The sequence below is a fragment of the Erythrolamprus reginae genome, chromosome 1 (genome assembly GCF_031021105.1).
Source record: "Erythrolamprus reginae isolate rEryReg1 chromosome 1, rEryReg1.hap1, whole genome shotgun sequence".
Taxonomy (NCBI): Eukaryota; Metazoa; Chordata; class Lepidosauria; order Squamata; family Dipsadidae; genus Erythrolamprus; species Erythrolamprus reginae.
Window position 1 is genome coordinate 94,215,122 of NC_091950.1, and position 15,234 is coordinate 94,230,355.

General features: G+C 36.8%; 1 protein-coding gene across 1 annotated transcript in view; it reads right to left on the bottom strand.

The window, feature by feature from the left end:
- The window catches only part of MADD (MAP kinase activating death domain), a 91,789-nt gene that overhangs the window by 17,679 nt on the left and 58,876 nt on the right, over window positions 1-15,234 (bottom strand). Inside the window, 11 exon segments of the mRNA XM_070760165.1 lie at window positions 695-767; window positions 3,208-3,372; window positions 3,613-3,720; window positions 5,066-5,176; window positions 6,953-7,058; window positions 7,586-7,706; window positions 8,002-8,064; window positions 9,012-9,120; window positions 10,259-10,417; window positions 13,052-13,135; window positions 13,393-13,493. Of these exon segments, the coding sequence (XP_070616266.1) occupies window positions 695-767; window positions 3,208-3,372; window positions 3,613-3,720; window positions 5,066-5,176; window positions 6,953-7,058; window positions 7,586-7,706; window positions 8,002-8,064; window positions 9,012-9,120; window positions 10,259-10,417; window positions 13,052-13,135; window positions 13,393-13,493 (1,200 nt within the window).

Sequence of the window (15,234 nt, forward strand, 5' to 3'; positions counted from 1 at the left end):
ATCACTGAGCAACATTCTACCTCAATTAACACAGTCAACAGGGAACGTGTTATAGTTTTAAGAAGGACAAGTTCTCTAACAGTAGTCACGTGGCAATGTATAGCATATGTGTAGGTTTAAGTGTAAATGAAGAGGCAACAGCTATTGCAATCTCCGCAACGTTTAAAATGTATTAAAAACTACTAAAATTAACTAAGTCCTTTACTAACGTCATCAGAGTGTTAAAATCCCCATTGAAGACAGTTGATTTTATATAATGCTGCTCAATTTGCTCAATGCCCGCGTCATAGGCCCACACCCTTTCTTCCCTCCCGTAATCAGCTTTGTTGTTGCTAGCTTAGTCATGTAAACAGGTGGAGTCGCTGTTCCTTCTTTATCTTTTGCATATTGCCTCTTTCTCTCCCCAGGGGGTAGAGTAAGGTTTAAGTGTGTACATAAAGATATATACATGTGTACATACATACTATACATGCATATGTACATACATACTATACATACATACTATACATACATACATACGTACGTACATACATACACACACACACACACACACACACACAGAATCCAAAACTAAAATAATTCCATTTTGCAAAACTGGATAGAATAGGAAGTTTAATATTTTCAGATCTTTAACAAAAAGCTACATAAATAGTGTAATAATGCTTGTCATTTCAAAAAAAATCTAAAATCTTACCTGGCTTTATGCTCTGTTGTCTTGCAGCTGCTCTTTCCATACTATCTTTTACACAATAATATAATTCCCGGCACTATAGCAGATTGAAATAAAAGGAAATAAAATGGTAAGTACAGCTTGGAACTAACAAAATAGCTTAACTGCGAAGGACAGAGAAGACATATGGCAATGTGATTTTTCACAGGAACTTCATTTTGCTTTGGTACAATCTTGAGAAAAGATGCAGTTGTTTTAATCAGGCCCAGGCAGTGCAATGTCATTCTGAAGTTCCTCTTTGAATTAAAACCACCATATAACGCTATGCACTGCATCCTCCCCAAATCTATTCAAAATATTAAGAAAAAGTTATTGGACCCAAATTACCCAGGAGCTTACGAATGTTTAATGTGTATCCACAATGAATCAGTTTTAATTGAATAAGGTTAATAACACTATTGCTATTTAGAGCAAAACCAGCACTGTAGATATGGGGGGGGGGGGGGGGTAGGTAAAGTAAACATAATAATGGTTACCCAAATATTATGGAATGATCATTGCTATCATTTTAGAGATGTTTGACTGTGACGACCTTCTTTCTTTGGCTCCAATTACAGTGCAGATATACTGTCTTTTATGCTGTTTACTTTGAGTAATTCAAGAAGTCAAGATTGTATCCACTCTATCAGATTTTAGCTTATGTTGTTTTTAGAAAGGAAAGTGATACATTTAAAGCATTTTCTCTTCCAGCCTAAAGATTTTCTATAAGATTTGCTCTGATAGCCAGACATTACATATACAGTGGTACCTCAAGATACGAACCCCTCGTCTTACGAACAACTCGTGATACGAACCCGTGGTTCAGAAAAATTTTGCCTCTTCTTACGAACTTTTTTCGAGTTACGAACCGGCGTTCGGAGACTGCTGGGAAGCCGCGCGGCTGTTTTAAAAGGTGACAGCCGGGCGGCGGGGCTTCCCAGAAGCCTCCCGAACGCCGGTTCGTAACTCGAACAAAGTTCGTAAGAAGAGGCAAAATTTTTCTGAACCCCGGGTTCGGTTCGGGAGGTTGCTGGAAAGCCCCCCAGCCCGGCTGTCACCTTTTAAAACAGCCGCGCCGCTTCCCAGCTGTCTCCTGAAGCCGAACACCAAAGCCGAACTTCCGTGTTCGGCTTCAGGAGACAGCTGGGAAGCGGCACGGCTGTTTTAAAAGGTCGCAGCCGGCCTGGGGGGCTTGCCAGAAGCCTCCCGAACGCCGGTTCGTAACTCGAACAAAGTTCGTAAGAAGAGGCAAAATTTTTCTGAACCCCGGGTTCGGTTCGGGAGGTTGCTGGGAAGCCCCCCAGCCCGGCTGTCACCTTTTAAAACAGCCGCACCACTTCCCAGCTGTCTCCTGAAGCCGAACGCCAAAGCCGAACTTCCGTGTTCGGCTTCAGGAGACAGCTGGGAAGTGGCGCAGCTGTTTTAAAAGGTCGCAGCCGGCCTGGGGGGCTTGCCAGCACCTCCCCGAACCCCGAACCTGGGTTCGGGGGGGTGCTGGGAAGCCCCCCAGGCCGGCTGTCACCTTTTAAAACAGCCGCGCGGCTTCCCAGCAGTCGCCGAAAGCCGTTTTTTTGCGGGGGGGGGGGGGTTTTGGTTGCACGGATTAATTGACTTTACATTGTTTCCTATGGGAAACAATGTTTCATCTTACGAACCTTTCGTCTTACGAACCTCCTCCTTGCACCAATTAAGTTCATATCATGAGGTATTACTGTACATGGGTGATGTTTAAACATGCTTTATTTGTATACTGGAAATATCACAGGATCCAAGATTACTGTGAAGATAAAAATAAACAATCCCCCCAATACTTCAGTGCTTCTAAGGCAGAAGTCTCCAAACTTGGCAACTTTAAGACTTGTGGACTTCAACTCCCAGAATTCTCCAGCCAGCATTTTTAAATTGCTTTGGGGAGCTATGCTGGCTGGAGAATTCTGGGAGTTGAAGTCCACAAATTGTAAAGTTGCCAAGTTTGGGGACCCCTGTTCTAAGGGAAAAGAATACAGAAAATAAAAATGACATTTTAATTACAATTTTTAAAAATAACTTTTCCTTTAGGAATGCTAAAATTAAAACCTAATTTGAATGAGAATGATCCAAAATGAGAATTAAGTAGAATACAGGGGCATCTAAAGAATCTTATTAGGGACCAAAATTCTAAAACTGCAGGAGAATGAGTTCAGAACCCTGGGGATGGAATTACAAGAAGGATCAGCCTAGAATTCCTATATAGCCAAAGTGAACTACGTCCAATCTCCCTTGAATTCCATTAATCCTTATCTAACTTCTAGCAGCTGCCAATGATTTCTTGAGAAGATTCCTGTGTGCAACCATTAGCTGAGAAGATTCTTGTGTGTAGGCAAGATTAGCAATAAATCACTTTAATTAGGCCTTCATTTCCTGTGCTTCACAAAAATGTCCAGTAAAATTAAAAAAAATGTGTTTGCATCTTCTTCTCTTTTTTTTTTCTTTGAAGAAAAAAATTGTAGAAAAAATACCTTTTTAGTGTAGAACTTATTCAGTTGTGTTTCCTGTCCATTCCTCCTCCAAAGACAAAGCACTTTTGTTTTGGGGCAGTACGTCATATTAATCAATTTTTCGTACCACCAACGTTCATACACAGTGCCAATGTTGCTTCTCAACACAATGCAGTCATCACATACCTAGAAACATGAGAAACAAGTTGTATCAGTAATGGGTTGCAAATCCCGTTACTACCGGTTTGGGCACTCACGCGCGTGCACAGGGCAGAAGCCTCTATCCAGGATAGAGCCTCCCACCACAGCTGCTACTGGTTCATAGATCGGGCCATTCCGGAAGTAACCCACCGCTGAGTTGCATGCATAAAGTGCATAAAGTAGAGTTCAATCCAGTAATTCAAGTAACATTTAATCTGGAAATACCTCCATGAAGAATATGTCCCCAGTTGTATCTGTGCCAGCATGTACAACAAATGTTTGTTTCTTAATATGTCTACTGCCACTTGGTCGGATGGGGAGCTCCTTGCCAGTCTAAAGAAAAGAAAAATAAAAGAGGTGCATTCTTTTCAGTCTTTTTTATTATTATTTATTAGATTTGTATGCCGCCCCTCTCCGAAGACTCGGGGCGGCTCACAACAGTAATAAAAAACAGCATAATAATGAAACAAATCTAATAATAAAAAATTACATTAAAACCCCCAACAATTAAAAACCATACAGCACATACATACCAAACATAAAATATAAGAAAGCCTGGGGGAGATGTCTTAGTTCCCCCATGCCTGACGATATAGGTGGGTCTTGAGTAACTTGCGAAAGACAAGGAGGGTGGGGGTCTTCACATTACATAACTGAAAATTAGAACCTCTTAATATACAAAGCCACTCTCACCTAACATAATTCATGGGAGATGAAAATACAGTGGTACCTCTTCTTATGAACTTAATTCGTTCCGTGTCCAAGTTTGTAAGTAGAAAAGTTCATAAGAAGAAGCAATTTTCCCCATAGGAATCAATGTAAAAGCAAATAATGCGTGCAACCCCATCCCAAAAGTCACCCCTTTTGCCTTGCGCCTCTGGGAATCCCCGCCTCCGGACTTCCATTGTCAGCCGAAGCGCCCGTTCTTGCATTGCTGGGATTCCCTTGAGCCTCCCCTCACTGGGAAGTCCCACCTCCGGACTTCCGTTGCCAGATGAAGCGCCCATTCTTGCTGCTGGGATTCCCTGAGGCTTCCCTCGCTTGGATTCCCTTCATTTTTGCCAGCGCTGCTTTGAATCCTAGCGAGGGGAGCCTCAGGAGAATCCCAGCAATGCAAGAACGGGCGCTTCGGTTGGCAACGGAAGTCTGAAGTTTTGCATTGCTGGGATTTCCCTGAGCCTCCCCTTGCTGGGAAACCCCACCTCCGGACTTCCGTTGCCAGCCGAAGCACCCGAAAGAACTTCAGTAACTTCGTACTAGAGTCCTGAGAATTACTGCAACTGAAGTTCAGAAAAAACAATGCCTTCCCTGAAAATTATATTCTTTTTTGTACAAAGTACAATTAAGTCAATGTACTAGTTGACTAGTGCATGTACTAGTGCCCAGGCTTGAGTCCCACCTTCTTCTGAAATACATTTCTCTGAAATAACAAGACAATATTCTAATAAATTACTTCTGAGCTGTACAACAGAAGAAAAACACATTTCATGACTCTGAACTAGTCTTAATGCAGAATTATTATCTTATACATATTGCATGTTAAGCATATTAGAAAGTATGCAAACTTTTCTACGTACTTTCAAGTACAGTATTTGACAAGTGATACCATTGATATTGGAAGTTTAATGTTTTTATTTCTTCCCTTCTCAGCAAAGAAACAAATATAAGTTTTACTTACTGTGTTGGAAATTTTGTCAAGTATTTCATTTATTTCTTGACTATGAACCAAGCCAATGTGAGATTTCCCCATCAAACGGCGTACTTTCTTCCTAATATCATTCTTCTGCACCTAAATAGCAAAATGCAATATTTTGTTAGTTATACTTTCCCATCATTTATGGAGATCAGCACATCAGTGTAAGTTTTTAAAAAGTGATGTGTTATTATATTTCAATTAATGCATGACTACATAAAGAAGGGAAAAGTTCTCAAGTATACATAAGTCTGAGGTAGTGTGGCTTTACTTGGCTGACCTTGCCTGGATACAGAAGTTGAGCAAGATCAGATCATGTAAGTACTTGTAGGGATGGGAAACTTCTGTTGATTAGACAGGGAAGTTGTCTAACCAGAAGCCAACTGGTCTAATCCAACACACTTTACATGGGGCTGACCTTAATGACAACCTGAAAGCTTCTAACTAGGATAAATGGAGTAGCCATGGTGATCATGCTTTCTTGTCAATGGGTATACTTATACCTGCAAGTCCTGTACTCTTTCCTATTAAGGTCTGTGCGTAATTTAAATTGCTGATCTTAACTATATTTTTATGGCCTGGCACTGGGCTACCTGAAAGACGGCACCTCTCCATTAGAATTGACTAAACTACTTCAATCATGCTGGGAAAGGCAGCTGATTGTTTCCCATTTTGGAGATCTCAAGAGAACTGAAACCATAAAGTATTATTAGACTACTGAAATGGCCTTCCTTTGGAGCACTATTTCTCAACTTCCAACACCATTAAGATGTGTGGATTTCAACTCCCAGAATCCCAGAAATTCTGAGAGTTGAACTCCACACATCTTAAGGGTGCTGATATTTGCTTTGGAGGTTGCCTTGTCAATGCAATTACCTTCTTTCTGGGAAAAATTCAAAGCTGAGCTTTTTTGGAGGGCTTTGGGGGTTTAACACCAGGCAACTGTTTCACTGTTGGGCTTTTAATGTATCTTCTGATGTATTTTTTATTTTATTTTATTTTATTTTATTTATATTTATATTTTATTTTATTTATATTTTATTTATTTTATTTTATTTTATTTTATATTGGATTTATATGCTGCCCCTCTCAGAGGACTCAGGGCAGCTTACAACATTGTTGATCATTATGGCAGGGTATAAATATTACAAATAATTTATATTATAAATAATATTTTAAATAAATAAGTTGAGAAAAACCCTGAATGAAGGCAAGGACAACTATTTCCCTATTGCTATTAAGAAAATTATATAAAAATGTCCAAGACAACACCAATTCTAGTTGAACATTTTAATAATTTTCAAGACTTTTAATGAAACAAAAATGCTTGACAATGTTATACCAGCCACTAATATTGGATTGTTCCTGAATATGTGATCACATGTCTGATATATATACTGTCCTCTCATCTGCCTGCCTTATCAAACTTCAAAGCAGCAAAATTTTAAATAACTGAAAGAAATGAAATGTTCTCTCCCCAGGCATTTCCAAGGTGGTTCTGGGAGCAAAGACAGATAGATCAAATTATACAGATAGGTACATTTTTGTTTTGCTGTTAATTAATTAATATTTGTATATTCTATCACAATTCTGAAGGATTTTGTACAGCATATAAAACCTACAGAATGATAAAACAACCATATAAATTTTCAACATAAATTATATCAACAAAGCAGCTCTCTGGGAGAAATAATCCTCCTCGTCCCATTCCCGTTAACTTTTTAAAAAAAGTGAATCCTAAACCTTGGCAACTAGAATGAGAAAAGTTGGTCCTCAACATCTTACTTCAAAGAGTGTAGTCTGTAACATGCAGACATATTATAGCATTACCCATCCCAAGACCCAATCTAAAATACAAAAACGAAAAAGCACCTTCATCATAATCATGTATACAATCATATTGTGAAGCAAAGTAGACAATAAACGGTCTTCATCATCTTCTAAACGTTTTCGGTCATGTTCTCCTAAAGAAAAATATCTACAGGAAAAAAACATATATTAACCAATAGTGAACATTCAATCACTGTTTACAAGATCCTATACACTGCTCTGCTTATTTTCCTTTCTTGTTCTAAAGATTTATCTCAAGGTTTTATATCTACGGTACTTAAAATTTACTCTACATAAAAATGTTTCCCTTAATAGCCTTTGCATTTAAAATGAGCAAAGGCAGAAGGAGAAAGTTTTACACCTAAGTAGTAATTGCCCCAAAGGTGCATTTACAAAAGGCAACTGGACTTTCTGGTTTTTCTTTGAAGATGTTTTGTTTCTCATCCAAGAAGCTTCTTCAGAACACCAGAAAGTCCAGTTGCCTCTTGACAAAAGGACCTGTGGGACAACCATGACCTGGATGACTGAGAATCTCCATAAATAAGTAATAATTATTTACATTTATAGTTATAACTGAAACAAATTATCCAGAATAAAATTTCACCCTGAATTCCTACACATTTAGTTGTAACTTACACATTGCAGAGAGAAATTGTGTCGAGATCTATACTTTACCTGTCAATCATCTCTTGAGGTCCCTGATCCATTCCCATCCCTTCTCTTTCTAACATCACAGCATCCAGAAAAGCATCTTCCCAGAACTGCATCTGATCCCATAGAGTTGAACGCTCTTTACCTAGACAGCATTATTTTTGTTAACCAGAGATTTCATGTTTCTATAAGATAGATTCATATAAACAATTTCCCCCACAAATAATAAAGTATGATTAAACCAGATACTTTCCTTTTCTATGCCACTAAATATGCTACTCCTGGTTTTACTTCATAAGTTATTCCTAAAGCGCACATCATTCCCTTTCTTGTTCTACAAATATTCCTAAATGAAACTGTTGAAGTCAGAAATAAGGAAAAGCCATACATTCGAGATTTTTTTAAATGCACACAGAAAAGCAGAAAGAAGAAATGATTACTCATAGAGAAGGTTTCCATGGCAGCATCCTCTAACTGGTCCCAGACAGATCCTTTATCCCTCCCTTTACAATTCCAAGCAAGCAGCAACATGGTAGCAAGAGAGAATTAAAAAGAGAGACAAATCTAAGCATTTGATAAGGATTAATGAGACAGATCAATCAGTTTTTCAACAAGAAATATTTCAAAATACAGTGAAAGTAAGTGAGGATTAATGCGAGTTAATACGAGCATATAATGATCAATGCTAGATTTTGTAAATGATATCTCAAGATACTACTTTTAAATATACTTCTCAAAATTACTTTAAATCACAAATATATATCATTGTTGTTTTAATCCAGTACTGGGTGAAGGCCTCTTCATAAAATTTTATGAATAGTAAACATTATAGAATTGTACTGCACTAATCTATGGCGGCAAAAATCAGCTGATGAAAGTTTATGCTTTTTTAGATAATCTAGTATCCAAGTCAAGCTTAGTTGTTAAAAAGTGATCTTTTTGACTTCCTAGTCAAGGGCAAGGAGTGACTAACAAGCTTTTAAAGGGAAATGAACAGCAAGAAATACAAGAGCCACGGACATTACTGTTGACCATCAGGGACGGCATGAAGATACTTCAGGAGGGGTAGGGCTCTTTGCTTAGTGAATTTAAGCTTCTCTAAACTTTTTTTTCTTTTTTGTCTCTTTTTTTGTGGGTGATCATCTTAAATATGTAGTTTTCTTCCTTTCAGATAAACGTGATAACCTATTTGCTCAGATCAGTTAAACATGTAAGCTAATAACAATGTTAAAGCTACCCTGCATAGAGAATAGAATAAATGAGCAATCCAATATTTGCAAGTAAATGATAATGCTTTGAGAAATACAATGAGGTTACAATTTGTATGTAATGCTGTATGTCAGAGAATTCAGACATTATAGAGAATTCATGGTAGCTTCACATCAACATTCAGTTTTATTTCAAAAAGTTCTAAAGACTAGAGAATGCACAAAACTAAAATCATTCTTACCAAGTAGACCCTCAAAGAGATAAACTCGTTGACTTGCATCTTCTGGAACTCTTCCAGGGCTGCTGCATTTGTCATCTTTAATTGCTTTTTTCATACTATGAGATTTACCCTTTTAAAAAAGCAAAAATAGGGCAGAAAATTCTTGTTAGGTAGTTAATTAACAAGATGGTTCTTAAAATGAAATCATAATCTTACTGAAGAGATAAATAATTCAAAGGATCTAAGTATGCAAATAATGCAAAGAATATAAGAACAAGCATAGATACTTCTCAAATTCTGTCAGTTAAAATACATGTTGTTTAAACATACTCTTGCTCACAGTCACTCATGTCCTCATCACCTCGAGGCTCGACTACTGTAACGCTCTCTACGTGGGGCTACCTTTGAGAAGTGTTCGGAAACTTCAGATCGTGCAGAATGCAGCTGCGAGAACAATCATGGGCTTTCCCAAATATGCCCATGTTACACCAACACTCCGCAGTCTGCATTGGTTGCCGATCAGTTTCCGGTCACAATTCAAAGTGTTGGTTATGACGTATAAAGCCCTTCATGGCACCAGACCAGATTATCTCAGGGACCACCTTCTGCTGCATGAATCCCAGCAACCAGTTAGGTCCCACAGAGTGGGTCTTCTCCGGGTCCCGTCAACTAAATAATGTCACTTGGTGGGACCCAGGGGAAGAGCCTTCTCTGTGGCGGCCCCGGCCCTCTGGAACCAACTCCCCCCAGAGATTAGAATTGCCCCCACCCTGCTTGCCTTTCGTAAGCTGCTTAAAACCCACCTCTGCTGCCAGGCATGGGGGAATTGAGATACTCTTTCCCCCTAGGCCTTTACAATTTTATGCATGGTATATCTGTATGTATGTTTGGTTTTTATAATAATGGGTTTTTAACTGTTTTTAGTATTGGATTATTATTATATGCTGTTTTATTACTGTTGTTAGCCGCCCCGAGTCTGTGGAGAGGGGCGGCATACAAATCCAATAAATAAAATAAATAATAAATAAATAAAATAAATATAGAAGGTATACTTATCGGTTGTTGATTTGTGTTGATTTGTGTTTGCAGGGAACTTTGAAGGGCATGGATGTATAGTAAATTGTAAATATACAGATAATTTGGCAACCACATTTGGATTGTCAGCTCATTATTATGGATGAGCTACTCTAACAAAATTTCCTTCCACCAGATAATAGCTACAAGCACCCCTAACATCAGAATGCCTAAGAAATAATGTATACTCTTACAAATATAGCACTGGTTGCAGAATTTGTTTCAATTTCACTGTCTGAAACGGTGCCTCGTGATCCTGTTAAATTTCCACTAATCTCTCCACCAAGGCCATCGCCAGCATTGCTGCTCAGGTCACTATCTGCTCCAAGCGTTTCTCCAGAGCTGTTGCTCACCTGAAGAAGGAATCAAACAATCTATTTATTGCTCAATATACTGCAAAGACAATGATGCATTTACAGCATCATTCAAAATTAACAAAATTTAAACATTCTACCATATGAACTAAAAATAAAATGGGAAGATAGTACAATATGTACAATATGTTACAATAGGATCCATACTGGGAATGTGGATCCAATATGTATAATGACATATTGCTTTAAGTCTTAATGTTACTTATTCAAAAGCTACAAAACAACAACAACCAGAATCTTGGCCTTTATTGTACCATTAACATATTCATTGAATTTTTAGCATTACATCAGATCCTGTCAAACCCTACAATGGTGATAAACTCAGGAAATAAAAACTAAGTGGATTTCTGGAAAGAACTTTAGTATGAAACAACATGTTGGCCAAATAAGTAAAATTTCGAAAGCCTATCAAAGCATTCTCCAGATAAAACATCTATCTAGCCTGATTGGCAAAGTTGTTTATAATACTGTTCTTAATTTCCTTTACATTTATTTTTAAATTTATTTATTAATTTTATTTGATGCCCATTTCACTATTGGAGTAACTTTACTTAGATAATTTAGAGGTAAATTTAATTTAATAAATCTCTAGTTTAATAATCTCCAAGTTACATATACAGATACACATCCTCTGATACAGACACAGGATACACATCCTCTGCAGACAAATTTATCAGATCAGAATTGTTAAATTTCTATTGAGAGCTATGGAGAACTGATGTCCCTAAATAGAGGGAGAATGTTACAGCTGAATGCCAGATCCACATTTTCAGAATATCTATGTAAAAAGTCAAAATTGCAAGATGTAACATGAACAGGTGTGTTTTTTTATGTGTACGAGTAGCTGGCAGGAAAGGACGTTTTTGCAGTCAACTTCTGATCAATTAGGAATCACAGAATTCCATCAACTTTATAACCATTAATGTAGCCTAAGTGTACTTTTTAATTAAATTGATTTTTTTTACTGCTGCTTAAATATTAAGAAACATCAGAATGACAAGTTTTATTGAATTCACTGGATATGTTTTTATCAATCTTTTTAAGAAAAAAGGTCTAGCTATGAGCTTAAAGATATGTACAAAAAAATCCACCCTGGAATAATACAGTAAAAGGATTATTAGTGTTGGTTTAAAAATGTTTTAAATAAATTAAGAGCTAGGGATCTTAAAAGAATCCTTCCTGTGGGAAGATTAAAATAGATTGTTGCTTTTGATAATATTAAAATGGATTTTTTTCTGATCAGACCAAATAATATTTTAAAGAATAGTAAGGAAAATATTTGTAGCTCAGGGTTGAAATGAGCCCATGAGTTTGATGGTTGTTGTTTGTAGACATTTCATTACCCAAACTAAGTAATATCATCAGTGCTAGCTATTTTGAAGAGAGAAAAAATATTTATTTTATTTATTTTATTTATTTATTGTTAGAGTTGAAAGGGACCATGAAGGCCATCAAGTTCAACCCCCTGCCCAAGCAGGAACCCTATAGTACACCAGTCAAGTGGCAGTTCAATATGTTGAAAACAGAAAAAGAGATATAAATTTAAAAGGAATGATTCACTTTAGTAGATATGGTTTGGTAACAGTAATGTTATTTCTGATAACTTTTAATGGACTTTTGCTAGTATAATATAGAAATGAGGTTTTAAAGATTGGTTTATAAAGAAAGTGTGTGACATAGGGAATGAAGAGATGGTTGGGTTTTTTTTAAGGGATGATAAGTTATTAACACTGACTATACTTACTGAGATTGAAGAAGGGTTCTTTTTCCCCTTTTCTTTCTGCATTTTATTGTTTTATTTCAATATATATTTTATAGTATGCATTATGTATGCTTTGTGTTGATTTTATATTATAATCTTCAACAAATTTATTTCAAAAAAGCTAAAGAGTGGGCCTCCTCCGGGTCCCGTCAACTAAACAATGTCGGTTGGCGGGCCCCAGGGGGAGAGCCTTCTCTGTGGCGGCACCGACTCTCTGGAACCAACTCCCCCCCCAGAGATCAGAACTGCCCCTACTCTTCCTGCCTTCCGCAAACTCCTCAAAACCCACCTTTGCCGTCAGGCATGGGGAAACTAAACATCTCCCCCTGGGCACGTTGAATTTATATATGGTATGCTTGTGTGTATGTATTTTAGTATATGGGGTTTTTTAAATTTTTCAATATTTTAATTAATTGGATTATGTATTGGATTGCTTTTCACTTGTTGTGAGCCGCCCCGAGTCTTCGGAGAGGGGCGGCATACAAATCCAAATAATAAATAATAATAAATAAATAAATAAAAGGTCAGAATTGTTGTAAATCAAGACATGAACAAATGTATACTACAGTATGTTTCCCAATGAATTTAAGATCATCAATAAAAACATAAAAGAAATATATGGCAATTTATGTAAATTATAGGAATGAATAAGGCACTCATGACTTTTGAAAAGGATATGTTCTCAACTCAATCTCAAATAAAAATAAAGAGAATTAAGGAGAAAATGTAACCAAAAGTACATACACAGCACCTATAACTTATAGGTTTAGAAAAAAATGCACAAACACAAGAAAGTCTGGAAAAAAAACTGCTAAAATCAAACCCAGACATTTCATTTTGGCATGCCCTACCACTGTGCTAACTTCAGAATCTTGGCTGGTGCTTCGGATCATAACAGCAGGCCCCACACTTGCCACAGAATCCAGATCACTCTTCTGAAATCATGAATTGACAGGAAGCAAAATAATACACATTAGACATTCCTGTTTCTGTTTGTAGGTTTAGTCAAGGTGGTCTTTGGGAGTTAAGGATAGTTGGGACAATTTTTCTCTTGCCCGAATATCTACAAAATTAGAATGGTTGAAAAAGGCATATTCATATTTCTCAACTAAAAGGCCGGATTCTTTTACAAGGTGACAAAATGTTTTTTGTAATGTGCCCATTCCAAAGTGAACAGCTACTGTACACTTACCTGAGAGCTGGAGGTTAAGCTTACACCACTGTCAGCACTAATCTGGGATTTCTTCTCATCCGTCTCTCCCAAGTCAAAGAAGTGTTTTGTGCCTTCTGATCCTAATCAAAGCAAAATAAATAATCCTATTAATATAAGAAATTAAAGTAAAAGAATTATAGGGCAGAAAACTGGAGCTGTGAATGGGCAGTCCAAAGGTGACCCATCGAATCTTCTTCCCTATTTCTTTCAATACCATGGATTAATAATGTAGCTCAGTTTTTCATAGCCAACTATTTTGTCCAAATGTCACTGCACCTGAGAAACAGAGAAATTATCTTAAACAATTATTACTGGGAAGAGAACAAAGCAGGCATCAAGCATATTCAAATTAATACAAAGCATGCCAGACAGTCATCACATTACTCTGGAAAGCCATACCTTTCACCTTTTGTATGTAAGACTAGTTCTGTGCCTGTTACTTTTTAGAAAGAAATATTTCTTACTATTGGACAATTTTTACATCATGCAATATATTGATTTTCATTCCACGTGTCTCGCTAGCAAATGGAAAAACTAACCAACCAACCAACAAGCAATAATCAATGATTTGTGTGCCACAAAGAAAGGTAAAACATGAACTTTGGAGAAAAAATTACAGAGCACTGAAAGGATGAATTAAATGGCTCTCCAGAGTTTGTAATAACAAAAGTAAAAACAGTAAGAGTGTACGTAAAAGCAATTGACATAACATGCACGGATTATCCCATTCTCTTTATAAATAATATAGAAGCCAAAGAAATACATGCAGTTCACCTTTTATTTAAAAGAAAACACTTTTTCTGATGAAATGTTAGAAAATGGATGAAAGGAGAGACAGAATTGGGAAGGGTTTGGAAAACACTGCGTCATGGGAGTAAGGAGGCAGGAAAAAATTATATTACAGACTACACAGGTTCACCATTAAGATTTCAGAAGGGGGAAGAGACCGAGCATAATGCTTCTGCCATAGCCATATCTGCCAACTGTTCCATAACGGGGACACATGACCAGCATTTGGAGGGGGGTTTTGTCTTTTAATTACAGGACAAATACATGAAATGTCATCTGGCGACACAAGGCACACAATCAAGAAATACCTTGCATACCACTAAATAGTGCGAGTTGGGGATTAAAAATATCAGTGAAGTTATACCTACTAGTAGACAGGAGAGAGAGAAAGAGAGAGAGAGAAATAGGGAACAAGAATGTGTAACACAAATAATAGCTAATGTGTTCTTGAATAGAAGGGGCACTTAGTATAGATTTCTAGGATGATCTATTATTCAAAAATAGTAAACTACACCAAATATATTTAGTTAATCCAAAAATGATATGTAGTTGTACATATTCCCAGGAGATTTCATAAAAATGCTTTGAATTGAATATATATTTAAAGGCCTCAAAAAGTAATTGACAGAGGTTTATAAATGTTGGCTTCCGTGATTCAAAATGTATTTCCAAGCAGGGTTGCAAATAGATGTCTCTGATTGCTTCACAGGAAATTAAGGGAAATGGAGCAGCAATAACCACAGGAACTACTTTCAGATAATTATACTCTTCACTGACATGCTTTTGCAGCACTTTTTAAATCTTTTAATCATTCAAAAATAATTTATATATAAAAAGAAATGTGAACATGAACGGAGTAATTTATAGAATAGATGATAAATTACTAATGGTAGGTAGAATATGTAGATTTCTAATCATAATGAAATTATTTGACCAATGGGGTACTTGTCCATAATACTGCTGAAAAGGAAAGGCTATGAGCAGAAAATTTATTTATAAATTATCTAAAATCTATACTACCATTAGTGTTTC